Consider the following 14838-nt stretch of genomic DNA (forward strand, 5'->3'; position numbering starts at 1 on the left):
CGCGCCGCAAGTAGCGCACTGGCCCTGGGAGAAGGCGATATGGCGTCGTGCGCGGCATACGTTGGTCGGGACGCGTCCAGGTATTTTTCGGGTAAACCTGGACTTTTGCAGTTATACCCGGGTTTTACCCGGAGTTGGCCTGGTGTCGTCTAAGTTCATGGCCCCCGACCATACAGCGTCTAAGTCCGAGCCCGGCTCCGTGCGGGGGCTAAGTTGAGCGCTCGCTCGCTGCAGAGGCTAGAGCCGTAAGTGTAGAGAGCGACCCTCTAGCCCTACTAGCTACTATACCCAACCATTGGGAGGACGACCCCGGGCCCCGGCTAGTGAGTAGTGTCGGGTGTCGCCGACCACACTACCCACAAAGAACCCTGCACAAAGATCGCAAGGCTAGGGCGGGGACCTGTTCCTTTTTACCCACCTCACAGTGTCCACCAAACTCGGCCATTCCAACGGCCAGACCGCTCGCTTAAGGCTGATTGGCTAGACGAGCGGTCTACCTCCAACGGGGCTGACTGGCACAACGAGGAGAGGTCATCCGGATGTGGCGGGACGCCGCCGGGCACCTGGTTGCTCTCCTCCGCCAGACAGCCCCTCCCGACGGGGACGCCACCACCCTCGCCCAGGGATCTACAATGCTGTCTTAAGGTCCGACAGGTTCGGCACCGGGCACCGCCTCGGTATACAAAATGCGCCTGCGGGCGGACCCTTACAGATCACAGATCACCTCGCACAGTAGAGAGGTGTCCGTTTTTATTTATTTATTTAACACAATCAAAAATTAGCGATGTGTACAATGAATTTAATGCAACCAACCATGGTGTGGTTGGTGTGTTTCGCGCCCACCTGCGGAAGAGAGTCCACTAACCACATGACATGTCCGCACGGTCCTATGATAAGCGAGGCCGTCCACACGAGGCCGCACTACTACTGGTACTCGACATACCCAACGTCTGTCTATCGGTCACGTGTGCAAAGGCCAAGAGTCCGGAAGGGAGGCTCCGGCCCGCAGGCGCGAGTTTTGCTATGCACGCGCGCTGACTCGCCCTCTCGCGTCACCCATGGGTGGCAAGGGCGCGTACCCTCCATCTTTGCCCTGGTCCTCAGACGCGGTGGCCGTCTTCCTTTGCCGTGGCCGTCGACAGCGCGCCGACCAGCCAGCAGCCCCAGGTGGCCGCGCAGAAGCCCTGCATCGCGGTCAGCAGAGAGGCGTCCACGTTGGGGATATACCCGCCGGCGTTGTTGGTGACGGTGTAGGTGACGATCGACGCAAAGACAGCCATGAGCGTCTGCGGCACCATCGAGCCTGCGGGCGCCTTGTAGCAGGAGATCTCCCACGCGATCGTCACGCCCTCGATGAAGTAGCTGATGACTGCGAGGAGGAGTACCTCCACATTCTGGATGAAGAAGGCGGGCGCAATGCGCAGCAGAGCGTACGCCGCATTCTCGGCAATGAAGCGGCGGTGGGTCGGCGCCAGGTTGGGCACCTTTGCGAAGCCCGAGTACCCGCCGAGCGCCCACGGGAACCTGCGAGGGATTGCCAGATGGACTTCATTGCGACAGCGGCGATGGCGGAGGCGGCGGTGCGGAGTGGGACTCGAAGGGCGCTGGCTAACGGTGTGGGCGTTTGCGACGGCGGACGCTAGGGGTCGCGTGTTCACACGGGGCAGGCGGCTCCCTTCGCTAGGGGTCGCGTGTTCACACGGGGCAGGTGCGCACTTGTCAGCCCGCTGAGCGTCCGAGGCGGAGGCGGAGAGGAAGGGCAGCACGCCAATCACGACGACATCGAGGACGAAGCCGTGAATGAACCACATCACGGTGCAAACGATAAAGGAGGTAGGCATTCCGGGGGGAGGAGGCGGCGGTGGGGCGGGCGCTGGCTTGCCCCACGCCGTCGCGGCGGCCGCGAGGAAGGCTAGCATCTTCGGTGGGGGGATCTGCTGATTATAATAAACCCGGCGGATGAAAAAGAATTTTCCCACCCCGCGCTAAACCCGCCGCCCTCTTTGTTTTTTTTTATTCCTCCGGCCTTCCCGCCCTCCGCCCTCTCCATCGCCCATCCGTGCATTCCACGATTCGTCGATCCCCCCCCGCCCGTCCACTCCCTCCCGCTTTTGGCGCCCATTCCGCCCTCTCCCTCCGCCCTTGCCCTCTGGCCGGCCTGGGTGGCATCTCATCTTCACCGCCAAGTGGGAGGGAAGTGGACTGGGCCCTGAGCCGACCTAGGTCCTAGCTGCCAAACGGAATGGAGCGCCCCAACACGGCCGAGGCACGAGGGCTGCATAGACTCGATCGCAAGATCCCAGAAAGGCACCTCTGCCTCTGGACAGGGTGGCCCGCCCTAATCGACCCCTTTTAAAGTGACTCGGTCGTTCGCTTTCTTTCCCACACTCACTCACTGTGTGTGTGTTTGAGTGAGTGAGAGAGAGATTTTTGAAGACCAACAAGAAATCACGACTTTCAGGACCACCCCCCTACCGACGGGGTTTGCGCCCGACCGACTCGTTGACGCGGACTGCCCCCGGTGCTCCTTCCCGTTCCGAGAGGTATGGGATGGTGCGGAAGCCCGCTCTCTCGGAGCGGGTCGGGTCTGCTGCGGATTGACGCAGTCGTCCTACCAGTGCCTGTGGTGCGGCGCCGAGACAACAGCTGCCGATCACCCGGCCGAGACCGGATCCGCACAACCGACCACCCCCGCCGCCGCGCCGCCCGAAGACCACATGCTTGAGCATCCAACAGGTGACACGCTGCCGCCGCCATCGGCACCGCCGTCGCCGCCCGAGCCCGTCACCTCCGTGGAGGCTGAAGCGCCATCGGCACCGCCGTCACCGCCCGAGCCCGCCGCCTCCACGGAGCTTGACGCAGAGGTGGCGCGAGCAGCGGAACGAGCGGCACATCGGGACCTACGCGCTGCGCACGAGAACTGGAAGGCGCGGGAGGCCGCGGAGCGCAAGGCGTGGACTGCGCTCGACACGGCGCGGCGAATGTGGGAGGATGCGTGCGACGCGTCGAACCAACTGAAACTGATGTGGGAGCGGGCCCTCTCCACTCCGGCCGGAGACGCCATCGGGTACTACGAGCTACACCGCAAGCAGTCGGAGGCCGCGTTCCACCGCTACCAGGAAGTTGACCGCCGGGGCACCCGGTACAAGCAATGCGTGCAGAGCCTCTCCGACGCGTGTGCATACGGGCGACACGCCGCACAACGCCACGCCGAGGCGCTCGAAGCTCTGGACGACCTCGAGGCGGGCGGCGGCGCGGGCGGAGGGGCGGAGGAGCCCCTGGGGGGTCGCCCCCTCTCGCGGCCGGCGGGCGACACGCCGCCGCCGCCGTCAGCACCACCGTCACCGCCCGAGCCTACCACCCCTTCGAGGACCGGCAGCGCCACGCCACCCTCCCCGGCCACGCCCCGGGCGCCGTGCACCCGCTGTGGCGATGGCCGCATCCCGGCCGGCGCCATCCAGTGCCCGACGTGCCACTGGATCCTCGACGAGACCTGGGACGAGCACGAGGCGTACCATTGGCAGGATGGAAGCGACATGCGCTGCTGCGATTGCGGCGAGCTGTGGTCCTCGAAGGTACAATATTGCCTAGGGGACTGGTGTGGCGGCCCCGTCGAGCCAGTCGACGGCTCGTGGCATGTTGCATGGAGACTCCTGAATTCGGCAAACCCGGAGCAGCTGCACACTACGATACCTAAGTTCGCCGGCGGTCGCTACGAGAGGGAGGATGTGGAGGTAGTCCGCATCAGTGGGCCACGCCCGTCGCCCCACCCCGGCCCTAGTGCCGCTGGCAGCTCGAGCGCGCACGCGGGCTTGGCACCGGGCGACGTGGACCACGAGGACGAGGCGGTGCCGAACGAGCAAGCGGGCGCGGCGTCCGCGCATGTGCCGGGCGACGCCGCCCCCGCAGGGCCGCCCGACCCCATCGCCCAGACGCCCGCCTACCCACCGCCGACGGGGCCAGAGCACGGGAGGGAGTTCGCCGCCCTTGCCACCGCCTCCACCCCCGCCACCGGCGGGGCCGCCACCGTGTGGACCCGCTCGGAATAACCTGGGGGATCCGGAACCGCCCCGCCGGAGGCTGGCGTACCCGGGCGAAGGAGCTGGGAGGGGGGAGTTGCCGCAACACAACAACGAACCCGCCGGCGAGCCGGAGGGCCGAGACCGGAGGGCCCCGGGGGGGGCCTGGGGTCAGCTGTCGGAGGAGGCGAGAGACGAGCTGACGCGGCCTCTGCGAGTAGAGTCGGGACGGACGGACGAGCCGAGGACGATAGAGAGACCGCGGGGGCGGGCGCGAGTCCTCGACCGAAGAGAGCTGGCCCCACCCCCCGGGGAGGGGCGGCGTGGCGATCGAATGCCGCCGCCCTCGCCCGAGGAGTCGGGCACGGGATCGCCGGAGGCGGAGGCAACAAGAATAGCCCCCGAAGACGAGACGGCGGCGAGGCCGCGGTCGAAGAAGTATAAGAGGGGAAGGCGGGCTCCGCAGCCGACGCCGAACCATCGGAAATCGAACAGGAGGGAGGACCGGGAGGAGAGGGGAGCCCCCTCGGATGGGGGGTGGGGAGATCGGGCGGAGGAGCCCTGAGTGGCGATGTCGGGTGAGAGTGTACGTCATGCTCGTGTCTAGTGTCTGGTGTTTACTAGCTCCGAGTAGAGGGGGCGTTCCGCCGCTAGGGGACACCCAAAGCGCAGAACTAACCCTCGGAGACCCGTGTTTACTTTAAGGCCCTTGCCCTGCGAATGCGCACCCCCCTAGCTAGGGGTCAGGGCTCTCTAGCCCGTAGCCCGATCCCGATCATCCGGCCCGCTGGATGCGCTTCTCAGCTCACCGGCCCTGGATGTGAGGTTACCGACTGCACTCCAAGTGCTCCAAGTTTCACAGTGATTTGGGCTCGGCAGCTTGTTAGCCCTCAGCCGAAGCTGGGGCCGGTCCCGTATCCGAGAGTGAGTACACACGCACACACACACTGTCTGTGTGTGTTTGTTGTTTTGTGAGAGCGCTGTGTCTTGCTTTCCACACTCTCTCAAACAACAATATCGAAACACATCTAAAGAAATTTAGGCGAGCGCGGAAGCAGAACGCGAAGCAGCGTCCAAGCAGGCTGATAATAGCCAAAAAGAAATCTAGCCTCATTACCCGCTCGCCACTCTCTGGTTATCACCGTCCTCCCATCCCTCCCTGGCTGTCCGCTTTTCTTTTTCTCTGGTTATCATCACCAATGGTGGAGGCGGTCTCGCTCTCCGCCCTGCTGCGGCACGCTGGTCTCGGCAGGTACGTTTCGGCTCGAACCGACGTGCCGGTTTCACATCCGCTCAGTCCGGGCGCGGTCAACGACGCGCTGCGGCGGATGGAGCAGGCCGTCCCGTCCGGGCAGGTCTTGCCTGGGCACTCCAGGTCGATCAAGTACAAGTTGGAGAACGAGGACCACCGGAGGTGCGCAAACCCGTTCCCAACCTCGTTGGACGTGACGTTCGGCGAGGGCGGGCAGGCGCTGTTCAAGGTGCAAAGGCACGGAGGCTGGCCCCACAACAAATACGTGACCGCCGACGGGCTCGAGAAGGTGGCCGAAGGGGAGGGCGCTCGTCGCCGCACGCTGGGCGACGACGACTGCATCGTCCTCGTCCCGGAGATCCCCTCCTGCGAGGACGCCTGGTCGTTTGATGTCGAGGTGCTGCTCCCGCTGCTCGAGCACCCGCGCAAGTGGTGGCCGCAGGACCGGTCGGTCGGCAAAATAAGCTGGCACACGGTGCTCGCTGGACAGAGCGGGGAGGGCGGGGACGAGGTCAACTTCCTGACCTTCGTCTGCCGCGAGCGAGAGAAGGGGGACGCGGAGGTGGAGGCGGGCGAGGGAGGAGGACGCCCCCGCCGCGACCGCTCTCCCGCGGCGCCGGCCGTCGAAGTCATGGCGGGCCTGATCGCGCCGCCGCAACCCGACTGGCGGCCGGGCGAGGGCATCTTCGCTCGAAGCTTCCACGCGTTTGAAAAGGTGCCCGGCGCTGTCGCCCTCGACCAGCTGCACGGCTGGACTGCGATGACCGTCGTGACAACATCCCGCTTCATCTCGCCTCCTAGTCTCGCCTCATCTCGCCTCATCTCGCCTCACCTCGCTTCATCTCGCCTCACCTCGCTTCACCTCGCCTCACACCTCGCCTCATCTCGCCTCACCTCGCCTCATCTCGCCTCATCTCGCCTCATCTCGCCTCATCTCGCCTCATCTCGCCTCATCTCGCCTCATCTCGCCTCATCTCGCCTCACACCTCGCCTCATCTCGCCTCATCTCGCCCCATTTTTTCTTTTCTAGACCACTCCGAGACCGAACCCCAAGACCGACCCGAGACCCGAGATCGACCCGAGATCGACCCGAGATCGACCCGAGATCGACCCGAGATCGACCCGAGATCGACCCGAGATCGGCACGAGATCGATCCGAGATCGACCCGAGATCGACCCGAGATCGACACGAGCGATCAACCCAACAATGCCCCAAAGCCCCCTCTCTGGGGGACCCCCCCTCACCCCGAGTGTCCGTGTCCTTCGCGAGTCACCGATGGGGAGCGGGGGGGGGTGCGACCGATGCACAGGGGAGGCTGGGGAGGGGGGGGTCCACTCTGAAGACTGCCGACCGCGGGGGGGTTTTGTCCCACAGGGTTTTACCCTCCGCGTGAGGATCGGCGCGGCGAGGGGGTAGGTTCGAATTCGCCGCGCAACATTTCACCCCCACAGGACCCCGCCCACCCCCCCTCATGGTCCCACCTAGTACCCCAATGAGCCTTCGCACCCTAGATGTTAAGTCTGTATTTTGTGTATTTGGACTTGGGCTGAAAACACAGTGTATTTTGTGTATTTGCTCCCACAAAGCCAGGATACACACTCGATGGGGACCACTAGATCCTACCAGCGCGCCGCAGGCGAAGGAAAAGTTGCCGTATTTCGTGAGTTTTCATTTGATTTTTCGCAGCTTTGACCAACATTTGACCTTGGGAGTCGGTCACTTGAAGACAGGTAATTGAGCTTTTTGGTATTTCGGATTGGGACTTGACCATTTGTGCATGTGACTCCCTGGTCTGCCAACCACCGGCACCGCCACCACTGACTGTGTATTTGGCTGTGTGTATTTGCTGTGTATTTGCTCACAGGCCAAAAACACAGTGTATTTTGTGTATTTGCTACCCCCACCCTGTGTATTTAACATCTAGGCTTCGCACCCCCTCCTTGCGCAGTGTCCCCCACTATGTGTCGCCGTTATCGGGGCACGCTATCCTGTGTAGTCAGGGCAAGTGGGGGCGGGGGGCAGTCCCTCTGGTCCGATACTGGTGTGGTTCTGTCTCTAGTCTCGGAGGGGGGCTTGAAGCCAAGAATATTTTATTTTGGTGATGAGCCACGAGGGCGTGGACACCCACCGCAAGACGGAGCTGTACCTGACCTACTACGACATTCTGGTGCGACACGCGTTCGGAAGCTACAAAGAGCTGCTCCGCGAGGTGTCGTACAGCCCGGTGATGGCCAAGTGAGACGGCGCTCTGACGCTGTTTGTGCCGCGAAGCTCGCGAGTGATGCGTCTGCCTACGCGCTGGCGGGCGGCGGCGGCGGCAGCGGCGGCTGGAAGACCAGCCTCTACGTCGACGGCAAGCTCTGGGGCGAGGTTGGCACCCGCGCGTGCGCGGCGAGCATCACTTCTCTCGGAGGCGCGCTCCCCTACCCACCCACCACGACCACGACGACTAGGGGGTGACACCGCGGGGAGTGATGACCAGAGGGGTCCGGTCAGCCGCACCTCTCTCGACGTGACCTCTCTTGACGTGAGGTCTCTGGGACGGCAGGGATGAAGCTGGAGCGAAAGGACGAGACCAAGCAGTCGGTGAGGGGCGTCTCTTCGCTCCGCGTCTTCGACTACCCGCTCACCGCTGCAAACGTCGCAGCCATCCACGTGCAGCGCCCGCTGCCGCCGCCGACGCTGCTGCCCCGCGGTGGGCCGGTGCTAGCGAGGCCTCTATCCCGTGCCGGGAGTGCCGGCGGAGGCGGGGCGTCGGCGGCGGCGTCATCCTCGGCGGCGGCAGCGTCATCGGCGGTGGTGCCGCCGCCGCCTCGGAACGGAGGCGGCAGAGGCGGCGGCGCGGGCGGCGGCAGCGGCGCAGGAGGCAGCGGAGGGGGTGGCGGCGGTGGCGCCGCCGCCGCCGCCGCAAAAACGACCGCTTCGCCCAGAGCCACGGAGCCCGCCGAGAAGCTTCCGGCGGCGAAAGCCGCTGAAAAGACCGGCGCATCGAGCGCCTCTGCGAGCGCCGCTGTGACGGGCGGCGCCGCCGGCAGCTCTGCCGCGAGTGGCTCTGAGCCGATGGCGCAGCAGCAGGCGCAGGCGCAGCAGCAGGCGCAGCCGCAGCCGCAGCAGCAGGCGCAGGAGGAGGAGGTGGCGGCGGCGGAGGCGAAGATGAACGCGGCGTCGAACGAGGCGAAGGCGAAGAAGAAAGCGTTCTTAGAGGTGGACAAGGTGTTGGGCCAAAAGCGTAAGGCGCGCGAGGAGGCCGAGCGCGAGGAGGCCGAGGCCAAGAAGAAGTGGGACGAGGCCAAGAAGAAGAGGGAGAAGGCGGCCGAGGAGGAGAAGGCGGCCGAGGAGGAGAAAGGGCAGGCTGGACACGAGACGGTCGACGCGAGCAAGCGCTTTGAGGCGGCGTCGTCGGCGTACTTGGAACTTCTTTTGAGGCTCTAGAAGCGAGGGGGCAGGCATGACGGCCGGGGTCCCTCGCGGCTAGAGTCGCTGATGCCGCATGACGCAGGCGGCGTCTTGCAGTGGATGACCGGCGGCGCGTCGCGCAGCGTGTACGTTGATGTGCGGTGCATGTGCACAGAGAGTCGACAAGTCCCACGGCGAGTAGGCTGTACGGCTCGGCACCTCGGGGAGAGATGGCGCTGCTCTTCGACGGGATCGACGTGGTGCCGCGAGTATCCTCCGAGCTCGGCGCTGAGCGGAGAGGATGGAACAACAACTGGACACAGACACGAGACGACCAGAGACATACCCGCGAGTCAGTACGATTGTCGCGATATATATAGGAGATACCAGTACCCCATGAGTGGATCATTCACAATTGTGTGTGTTCTCCGTGTACGTCGCGTAGCACACACATGTATACGACACTACGAAGGCATGAGGGTCGCATGTACAAAATGATGCACACATGCACATCAATGCTGGAGGGGACTGGTGTGCTGCACAGGACAGCATTACGTTATACTGCCCACACAGGCACAGCGCACCGCCACCGGCCAGCCCCCCCGCGAGCAACATGCTCCGCGATCATGCTGGGGGACGCGCGTCGTCTCGGACGGACACTCCGACTCGGAGTCGTCGCCGCACGTGGCTCGTGGGATAATTCGAAAGACGAGAGCGAGCGGAGAGCAGCTCAGCCCTCAGCGCGACAGCGCCTCAGGCCTCAGCAGCGCGCACGGCGCGGGCCTGAGGTAACCCGTAACCGCGACCGGCCCACGCCACCGTGCAGAGGTGCACCGGGAGACCACGCGCACCCCCCCACCACACCCATCGATCGCGGGACACAGCACACAGGTGTCAGGTCACAGCTCACAGCACACGCACGACACACCGCACACACTCGGCGGGGCGGGGGGGGCGGGACGTAACATATACGGCTTATCCTCTTCGCTTCCCGCGCCCGGCCCTAAGCGCCGGCCTCTCATGGCAGGTGACGAGGCGGCTCTCTGTCCCTCTCTGGACGTCAAGCTCAAGGCGTTTGCATGTGACGCTTTCCTTGGTGGACCACGTAACGCCACGGCCGCAAAAAAGACACCGCACGGCTATCCAGAGTTTCAGACAATGCTGCCCTGTGTCGAACCCCGCCAAGCCCAACCGCGGCCCGGAGAGCCTCATAGGCTCGCCGCCAGCTTCACAAGCGCGTCCGTCATGAGCGCCGGGTCCTTCTTGGAGACCGCGGCGGCGAGCTTTGCCACGTCGAGCCCGGCGACGCTCGTGACGCACTTCTTGGGCGCCGCGTCTGGAGTCTTGGGCTGCGTGCAGCCGAGCTCGCCCGCTAGCGTCGCCCACTCCTTGGCCTCCACCAGCCCGATCAAGCGGACCGCCTCGTCACTCGCCGGCGTCGACGAACCGGCCGCCTTGAGGGCGTCGCTCGCTTTCCGAAGGCGCATCTCATCGTAAGCGCTGAGCATCTTCAGCGGCTTTAGGCAGACGTCCTCTCGCCCGGCGGCGACAACCTCGCACGTTTTCGCCATCTCGCCGGTGGGGTAGAATGGCGACGGCACCAGCGCAGGCGGAGCCTGGTTTGCTGCCTCGCCATACGCGGCAACTGCTCGGAGCGCCGGCGCACTGGCTGCGAACGCCGCGCCTATCACACCGCGACGCGAGAGCGGCGGTAGTCTGAGACCAGAGGCGACGACGAGCAGCAGAGTGGCGAGCAGCTGTGGGAGCTTCATTCGAAGGACCGGCAAGCGGCGGCGAGCCGGGAGCAAGCAAGCAGAACCCAGCCGCGAAGCGAGAGCTGCCCCCTCTCCTTCACTGTTCACAGATCAAAGAGATATATTTGCCACTTTCCGCACAAACATGGCACCCGACCAGCTGAAGCTCTAGACTCGTCGACCGAGCTCTGGACGAGGCCGACCTCAAACCACCAGCGCCAGCAACGACGTGCCGCGGCTCGCCGCGCCGCTGTTGCGACCGACGACGTGCCCGACGCCGTCCCGCGGCCGAAAGGAAGAGGCCCGCGCAACCACTTCTGGGACCCGCGGCCGCCGGGCGTGCGGCGGCACAACGAGTCGAACGAACCGAACCAGCGCAGAGCGGCGCGTCTCGCGAGCGCCCGCGGCCGCCACGCCGACGCCGTCCGCGGCCGACGGTGGTCGCGAATCAACGCGGCGCGGTGCAACGAGGCCAAGTCCTTCCAGGCTCCCGCCAGCAGCGCCTCGTGGCGTGGGCTGCACGGCCCTTCGAGACGGCCCGGGGGGCGGTGAGAGACCTCTCCCGCCGGCATGGCGCACTATATCACCCGTAGAGGCCTAGCAGGAGCGCTCTGCCTGTGGGGGGTGCTGGCATCTCTGTACAGACAGCAGCTGTAAGTAGCATGCGTTCCAGTGGCGAGAATTTATAGTCGGCATCAAAATCAGTGGTCTCACCGGCGGGCCCTCCTATTGCCAACCGGGAGGTGCGGGGCACGCCAGCCTCTCTTCTAGACGCCTCTCGTGCCTCGCGGCTCCTCTGCTTCAAGGAGGGAAGATACGGCTCTCGCAGCCCATCGTACGCCGTGGCACAGCGGGGAGCACAGCGGGCTGTACAAGATATTGTTCCCTATCTTCGCATGCTCGTCGTTGGTGATATCCGCGCGAGGTCATACGCCACAGGCCAGCAATCACTCGATGATGAGACTACTGATGGAGGCGCGACGCTCTGACACCGAGTGTTGCTCGACACTGCGACACTGCCGAGTACCGCGCAGCGCTTTCTCGCGAGGTGTATTGGGCTCGAAGGCGCGGCGAACACAACCGCCTCGAGCGTACGAGTACCGCTTAAACACGAACCGAGGGCGGAGAGGGGGGGGCGGCGGCGAGGAGGCGGGAGAGCTGGGTCCAGTGCGCTCTGCTGCTGGGGGGTCGGGACCCCCCCCCCCAGCAGGAGCGCTCTGCTGCTGGGGGGGTCGGGACCCCCCCCCCAGCAGGAGCGCTCTGCTGCTGGGGGGGTCAGACCCCCCCCCCTAGCAGCAGGGATGAGCTTAGTTGTGCAGGGGGGGTAGCGAGCAGAGTGCGGCCGCTCTTACCTGGGGGGTTCTAGGGGCCGGGCTGCGGGCAGGGTTTGCCCCCCCAAACTGGCCCGAGGAACCTCTTATATAAGTCTGACCTACTAAAAAACACAACACCGGTATCACCGCACCTCTCAACAACAACACGCGCTCCAAGCGCCAAGAGGGAGACTCTCGGACGACGCTACCCTGCTCTCTCCTCGCTCGAGCACACGCCGAGAGCAGACCGCCATCGTCAGCACACACACCACAAGACGACGACGCTCCACCACAGACGGCCGCCGGGCTGCGAGCCCGGACGGCTCCCGATGCCACGCTCAGCCCGCAGCCATCGCCTCGTCGATCTCCTGCTGCATCGTCTGCGCGCGCTTGTTGGCGCGGATGGCGGCCTTGGTGACGAGCGCGCCGGCTCCCTCCTTGGCTGCCACCTGGAGCGTCGAGTGGCGTGGGATGTGGAGAGAGGTGCGCAAGCGCGGGGCGGCGTGAGACGAGGGCGAGGGGAGCAAGAAGGGGAGTACCGAGGAGGGAGGGCGGGCCGCTTGCCTTGAGCTGGGCGAAGCGCGCCTTCTCCTTGGCCACCGCGGCGCGCAGCTGGTCGAGGTACGCCTCGAGCGAGAGCTGGCCGGTGTCAACCTGCGGTGCGGCGCGCGGAGCCTCTGGCGCGCAGGGCGGGGAGGGAGGGAGGGGGCGTGCGCCGCAGACGCGAGCCTGGATCTGCAGCATCTCTTGGCGGAACTCGAGAGCCTGATGCCTCCCCTCAAATGTGGTCGGTATGATCGCGCCCTTTGCCTGCGGCGGACGGCAGGGGAGGCGGCTAGGGGAGGGAGCACCGAACGCCGAGGGAGCGAGGGAGCGAGCGCCTCCAGAGCCGACCGCATGTTGCTCAGCTCCTCGAGCTCGGCTGCCAGCACGTTGTAGCTCACGATCGAACTCGCGTACCCCATGTCGTCCTCCTCCTCCGCCGCAACCATCGCCGCAGCAGCGCGTGCAGCCTCGCTCAGGGTTGGAACCGCCGGCCCGCCGCCGGCTCCGGCGCCGCCCTTCGCCCCGCCGCCGCCCCTGCGGCTGCCTCCACCTGCACCCTCCCGGCGGACGCCGGCGCTGGCGGATCTGGACGCGGCGGCGGCCGGTTCGGTGGCGGTTCCGATTGCGTATCGCACGCGCAGAGTCACGTCCACGGTGCCGGCGCCGCGGCCCTTTGCGTCGGCGAGGGCCACCTGCTCCGAGGCGGTCGCGGCGCCCACCAGCGCCGACACCTTCACCTCCCCCGCGCCGAGCAGCTCGTCCTTGCCTCCGAGGAACTTGTTCATTCCGGCGGCCGCGCCCCACACCTCGACCCTCCCGGAGCGGCCTTCGCCCGTTGAAAAGTGACGGACCGCGGAGCGAGACCGACGCGGGTCCGTCCCGAGCGCCACGCGTCCGCTGTGCCCCCACGCAGGGCAGCGGCTCCCCGCCGGCACCGCCTCGGTCGTGACGGTGACAGGCTCTCCCGCGCCGCTCACAAAGCCATGCTTCGCCACGCCACTGCCGGGGGCGGGCAGGGACCAGCGGAAGACGGCGTAGCACGAGACGCTGCTGCCCACAGCGCCGCCCAAGACCGCCGACGCCAGCCGAACCTCCATCTCCGTCTTGCTGAGGTCGGGATTCAGCAGGGGGACTGGCGGCGGCGGTGGAGCCGCTGGTGCCGGCGCGGCCGCGGCGCCGCCAGGGTCGGCAGTCTCTCCGGCAGCCTCGCGCTGCAAAGTGCGCATCTCCCTCATCTTTGCGAGCGCCTCGTCGGTCCGGCCCTCTCGCTTGGCCACTAGTGCCTCGCGCCGGAGCTGCTCGATGCGCGCACTCAAAGCATCCTCCGGAGCGTCGCCTCCGCCTGCCACGGCCGCTGGGCTTGCCGCCGCCGGCGTGCCTGCCTTCGTGTCTGCCGTCGCCGCCGCCACCGCCGCCGCCGCCGCCGCCATAGTTGCGGCCGCCTCCGCCTCTGCCTCGGCATCTGCCTCGGCATCTGCCTCCGCCTCCGCCTCCGCCTCCGCCTCCGCCTCTGCGTCTGCCTCCGCCTGCTCTTCCCCAGCCTCCGCCTCCGCCGCCTCCGCCGCCTCGGCCTCGGACGCCTGCGTCCTCTGCCGCTCCACCTCAGCGACGGTCTCCATCACCGCGGCGGCTGCAGCGGCCACCTTGGCCATGGCCGTTGCCTGCGTCTCCTCAGCAGCCACCATAGCGGCTGGCCTCGCCGCCTCCAGCTCCAGCTGCTTGGCCTCCCGCAGCGCCGCCACCGCACCGGCCGCATCGCCCGCCTTCTTGAGCTGCAGCGCCTGCGACTTGAGCTCCGCCACGCGCGCCACCACGGCGGATGCATTCGCGGCGGCACTCGACTGCGCCGCCGTGCTCGCCGTAGCGCCTCCTTCCTCTGCTCCTCCTCCCTCCGCCTCCGCCGCCTCGGCCTCGGACGCCTGCGTCCTCTGCCGCTCCACCTCAGCGACGGTCTCCATCACCGCGGCGGCTGCAGCGGCCACCTTGGCCATGGCCGTTGCCTGCGTCTCCTCAGCAGCCACCATAGCGGCTGGCCTCGCCGCCTCCAGCTCCAGCTGCTTGGCCTCCCGCAGCGCCGCCACCGCACCGGCCGCATCGCCCGCCTTCTTGAGCTGCAGCGCCTGCGACTTGAGCTCCGCCACGCGCGCCACCACGGCGGCGCCGTCACCCCCGTCTCCTGCGCCCCCACCGCCGCCGCCCCCACCGCTGCTGCGCGAACTCTCGACGGCGCCACTGCCGCTGCCGCCGCCGCTGCTGCGTCCGCTGCCCCCGCTGCGGCCGCTGGTGTGCGGCGGGTCGGAAGCGGCGGCACCCTGCTCGAGCGCCTGGAGAGAGCGAGGAGAGAGAGTCGCCTTCTCATTTGGGTGGGCGGACGCTCGGCTGGCCGTGCGGTGCTCGTGCGCCTTTGCTTGCCGCATCAGCTGCAGTGCGCCGGTCGAGTCGCCCGCCTTTTTGAGCTGGAGCGCCTGCGCCTTGAGCCGCGCGGCTGCCGCTGGGTCCGCCGCCGCCGCCGCCGCAGCCGGCGGCGGCGCGGGCGGTGGCGGTGGCGGTGGCGCGA

General features: G+C 66.6%; 3 protein-coding genes across 3 annotated transcripts; all 3 read right to left on the minus strand.

The window, feature by feature from the left end:
- Positions 1-771: 771 nt before the first annotated feature.
- On the minus strand, positions 772-1895 carry EMIHUDRAFT_434191 (hypothetical protein). The gene is made up of 2 exons (XM_005784443.1): positions 1717-1895; positions 772-1524 (listed from the first exon to the last, which is right to left on the minus strand). Exons 1-2 carry the CDS (start codon positions 1839-1841, stop codon positions 1101-1103), a joined length of 549 nt encoding a protein of 182 aa, XP_005784500.1. The 5' UTR covers positions 1842-1895; the 3' UTR covers positions 772-1100.
- A 7844-nt stretch (positions 1896-9739) lies between these two features.
- Positions 9740-10484, minus strand: EMIHUDRAFT_434193 (hypothetical protein). The gene has a single exon (XM_005784444.1). It carries the CDS (start codon positions 10438-10440, stop codon positions 9877-9879), a length of 564 nt encoding a protein of 187 aa, XP_005784501.1. The 5' UTR covers positions 10441-10484; the 3' UTR covers positions 9740-9876.
- A 1589-nt stretch (positions 10485-12073) lies between these two features.
- EMIHUDRAFT_202644 (hypothetical protein) lies at positions 12074-13378 on the minus strand (the record flags this gene model as incomplete). The annotated part of the gene is made up of 5 exons (XM_005784445.1): positions 12074-12177; positions 12275-12389; positions 12459-12545; positions 12587-12712; positions 12917-13378. The coding sequence occupies 5 exons, from the start codon at positions 13376-13378 to the stop codon at positions 12074-12076; spliced, it is 894 nt and encodes a 297-aa protein (XP_005784502.1).
- Between the last annotated feature and the right edge of the window lie 1460 nt (positions 13379-14838).

The sequence above is a fragment of the Emiliania huxleyi genome, assembly GCF_000372725.1.
Source record: "Emiliania huxleyi CCMP1516 chromosome Unknown EMIHUscaffold_17, whole genome shotgun sequence".
Lineage (NCBI taxonomy): Eukaryota > Haptophyta > Isochrysidales > Noelaerhabdaceae > Emiliania > Emiliania huxleyi.

Coding starts and splice junctions, on each gene's coding strand:
- EMIHUDRAFT_434191 (XM_005784443.1), bottom strand. CDS start 1,841: ATGCCTACCTCCTTTATCGTTTGCACCGTGATGTGGTTCATTCACGGC. Junction 1,525..1,716: donor GACGCTCAGCGGGCTGACAA/GTGCGCACCTGC, acceptor AATCCCTCGCAG/GTTCCCGTGGGCGCTCGGCG.
- EMIHUDRAFT_434193 (XM_005784444.1), bottom strand. CDS start 10,440: ATGAAGCTCCCACAGCTGCTCGCCACTCTGCTGCTCGTCGTCGCCTCT.